Genomic DNA, 3,973 nt, shown 5'->3' with positions numbered 1-3,973 from the left:
AACAAAGAGTCTGAACCATTAAGTGCTGAACCAGTAAGAGGTCTGAACCATTAAGAGCCTCATTAAGAGGTAAACAAACAGCCCCTTAATTAGATAGGGAAAAAAAGCTAATATGTTGTTTTAAAAATAAAATACATATACAAAATAAGGGAAAAGATCAAATAGGAAGTTTATTTTGGCTAGGAAGTATAGGAAGCAATCTTAGCCGTTCATCATCTTTTTTTAAATTTTTGGACGCGTGGGCTTTTTCGTCTTTTTACATTATCATATCTTCGTTCTAATTCGATTATAGATTCTGTTACCTCTTTTCTTAGTTCATCACTCTCATAACTAATTGAAGATTCTATAACCCTAAATCACCATCGATCGCAAATTCACCTCTTTTCAAACATTAATCTTGTTTCGTTCGTTAATTCGATAACTTCAATGTCTTCTTCAGACTCTGCTGGTATGTTTAGCTTCAATTTTGAGTAAATTTTTGTTATTTTTTCCGAATTTCATTGTTTTACGTTTTATAATTCGTGTTTCTGTAATTAATATTTGATTTTTCATAAGTTTAATTGTTATTGTTGTATAATTTAACATAATTTGTTTGTTTTGTTTCTTCATCATTTATTGCGTTTTAGTGAAGAGTTGCGTTTTATGATATTAATTAAATTATATGCATTCAAACTTTTAGTTTATGATTTATGTAATATAAAGCTATATAAAGCTATAACTGTTATTGTTGTACAATTTTTGTTTGTTCATCATTTGATGCATTTTACTGAATGTATTGCGTTTTATGCTTTTATCTATAATAGTTCATATACAAACCTTAAAGGTCTGTATTTCTAAATTATTATTAACATATTTTGAGATTTAACACTAAACACAATATTATATAGGTTGTATTGCGTTTTATGATTATTTGTTAAGTGTTTCAGATCACATGATGCGTTTTACTGAACGTATTGCTTTTTATGCTTTTATCCATATTAGTTCATATATAAACTTTAAATGTTTGTATTTTTTATAGTTTTTTTAATTGTTTCAGATAACATTTCCAAGTGGGAGGAACGTGTATGCATAAACAGTGGAAGAAAGTTTTTCAAACCTAAGTCAGTGGATCCATTACACCTGCTGTTGGAATGTTTTTTAAGTCATTTGATGAGGCTTTTGCGTTTTATCAGAGATATGCACTTGCTGCAGGTTTTTCTGCAAGAAAAAATACCTCTTGGAAAAATGGTGGTGGTTTAGTGAAAATAAGATATATTGTCTGTTCAAAAGAAGGATTTCATGTTAGCAAAGAAATAGATTCTGGTTCAGTTGAGAATAGTAAAAAGATTGTTAGACGTAATATAGGTTCAAAAAGAGTTGGATGCAATGCTCATGTGAAATTAATATTAGAGAACAATAATATGTTTAAAATCTACTACTTTGAAGAAGAACATAATCATATCTTTGTTGAAGATGAAGATATTCATTTCTTGCCGGCTGCCAGAAGTATCGATTATGTGAAAGAAAGTTTTATATCTGGATTGTCTGCAATCAATATTGGACCTGTTAAAGCATTCAATATTATGAAAACAATGTATGGTGGTTTTGGTGAAGTTGGTGCTAGTAAAGTTGATTGTAAAAATTATAGAAGGGATTTGAATCTTTACATCGGAGAGTATGATGCAAAAATGGTAGTTAGGCGTCTTATTAGGAAGAAAGAATGTTGTCCTGGTTTCACATGTGATTATGTTATTGGTGAAGATAGAAGATTGAAAGGACTTTTCTGGGCTGATGAGCAATCAAAAAAAAATTTATACAGTGTTTGGTGACATATTTGGTTTTGATGCTACTTATAAATCAAACAAGTAAGTTTTTTTCATTTATTGCGTTATATATTCTATTGCGTTATATATCATGTTCTAATTTTTCTAATGCTTTTTTAATTTGTTTTTTATGCAAGTATGATTTGGTTTTTGTACCATTTACTGGTATTGATAATCATTTTAGGAATGTCACATTTGGTGGTGCATTACTTGGTTCGGAGACTGCATATTCTTATAGATGGCTTTTAAGGTGCTTTGTTAATGCTTTTGGAAGTGAGCCTAAAGTTGTTGTTACTGATCAAGATGCTGCAATGAAGAGAGCTGTTAAGGATGTACTTTCAAGAAGTAGGCATAGGTTATGTATGTGGCATATATGGGAGAAATTGAAGACAAAGGTATTAACTGCGTTTTATGATATAACAAACTACAATTTTATATTGTTTTATTATTGTGTTTTATGTACTATACAATAAGATCCTCAAACATTTTTATCAATAGAATTACAAAACAATTGCGTTTTTACCATCAATGCATTATGTTTATCATTTTCAATATATTGGGTTTTAAATTGTTGCGTTTTATGTTTAATAATTTTATTACTTTTTATTCAGGTTGGTCCTGTTTTGTCAGCAAACACTGATTTTAATACAAGAATGACTCATGTTGTTTGGAATGATACTATTATTCCAGAAGATTTTGAAACTGAGTGGCATTCAATAATGTCTACTTTTAGATTGGAAAATCATGAGTGGTTAAAAGATATGTACGATCTTCGATTTGATTGGATTCCTGCTTATTACCATGGAGAGGATTTGGCTGGTCTTATGCGTACTACGTCAAGATGTGAAAGCGAGAATTACTTCTTTGGTCAAATTTGCAATCCAAGATGTACACTTGTTGAATTTTTCACTCATTTTGAGACTGCAATGGATATTCAAAGGCATGAGCATAGGAGGAATGATCATGATACAAGGTATATTGAGTGTAAGCCCTGGAGTGATTTTGTATTGGAGAAACAAGCATCAGAAATATATACCAAAACAATTTTTAAGGATATTTAGATTGAAATTGATGCTGCCATTACAAAGCGTATGTCAAAGTCTCTTGATACTATGGGTGATGTTCAATATTTTGAAATAAAGGATTTCAGACAGCCATGCACATCTTTTTTCAAGGTATTTTTTAAATTTATATTGTTTTAAATATCTATTGCGTTTTATTTTTCCATCTTTTTTTGCGTTTTATCATTATATGATCATATAGTTATATCTGTATTATATTTATTATTCATTGCGTTTTATATTACATTTCACTAATTTTATATAGCTTTTTAATCTTATTTACAGGTGCAATACAACAAACAAGAAGATGGTTTAAGTATAAGTTGTTCTTGCAAACGGTTTGAACAATTTGGTATACTGTGCCGCCATATATTTTACGTATTACGGTATGATGATATAACTGAGTTTCCTAGAAGATATGTTCATAGAAGATGGATGAGAGATGTTGTTTCAGTTGAATCAAATCATTCCAATATTCGGTTTGATGAAATTGGTAGGAATAGTGAAATTGATAAAGTTTATAGAGAAATCGTTGTTGCAAATGAGTATGTGGTTAATAGGCTGGTTGGCGATTTTGATGAGCCGTGTCGTTACAGGGATCATATTAAAAGTTATATTGATAAAGCGGATGAGGTTATGGTTGTTGCGCCGCCTCCTAGTCGCAAAGAAAGATTTGCTGATATTGGATGGAACTTAGAAAAATCAGATTCTATGATTCGTGTCCCGATCAAAATAAGGACCAAAGGATGCGGTGTACAAAAAAGGATCAAGTCTAATCGTGAGATTGCAATTCAGAAATCATCAAAGATCCAGAAATCGTGCCGTGTATGTGGTGGAAAAGGACATAACAGTCGCACATGTAAAGATAAGGTTTCTTCTAATGCTATAGGTTCTAGCAATGCAATGTAATTATGTATACAAATTCTGTCAACATCAGATATCAATAAGTAAAAAAAATTAGTCATTGCGTTTTATGATGTATAGGTTTCATCTGTTTTTGTTACTGCGTTTTTGTGACATCCTTCATAAATATCAGTTTGTTTTGGTTAATTGCGTTTTATGATAACAACAATATATTTTTTTTTATTATTGCGTTTTATTGTAACTCAG

The 3,973-nt window shown here is 30.3% G+C and overlaps 1 protein-coding gene across 1 annotated transcript; it reads left to right on the top strand.

Annotated features, from left to right (window-relative positions):
- The first annotated feature begins 426 nt into the window (after window positions 1-426).
- Window positions 427-3,772, top strand: LOC110892917 (protein FAR1-RELATED SEQUENCE 5-like). The gene is made up of 6 exons (XM_035981271.1): window positions 427-448; window positions 1,037-1,062; window positions 1,173-1,670; window positions 1,940-2,197; window positions 2,414-2,806; window positions 3,149-3,772. Exons 1-6 carry the CDS (start codon window positions 427-429, stop codon window positions 3,770-3,772), a joined length of 1,821 nt encoding a protein of 606 aa, XP_035837164.1.
- Window positions 3,773-3,973: the final 201 nt, after the last annotated feature.

Source organism: Helianthus annuus, chromosome 12 (assembly GCF_002127325.2).
Source record: "Helianthus annuus cultivar XRQ/B chromosome 12, HanXRQr2.0-SUNRISE, whole genome shotgun sequence".
In the NCBI taxonomy this organism is placed as follows: domain Eukaryota; kingdom Viridiplantae; phylum Streptophyta; class Magnoliopsida; order Asterales; family Asteraceae; genus Helianthus; species Helianthus annuus.
The sequence above is the reverse complement of the archived record's forward strand: the minus strand, read 5'-3'. Positions and strand labels throughout refer to the sequence as shown.

Coding starts and splice junctions, on each gene's coding strand:
- LOC110892917 (XM_035981271.1), top strand. CDS start 427: ATGTCTTCTTCAGACTCTGCTG. Junction 449..1,036: donor GTCTTCTTCAGACTCTGCTG/GTATGTTTAGCT, acceptor TAATTGTTTCAG/ATAACATTTCCAAGTGGGAG. Junction 1,063..1,172: donor TTTCCAAGTGGGAGGAACGT/GTATGCATAAAC, acceptor GCGTTTTATCAG/AGATATGCACTTGCTGCAGG.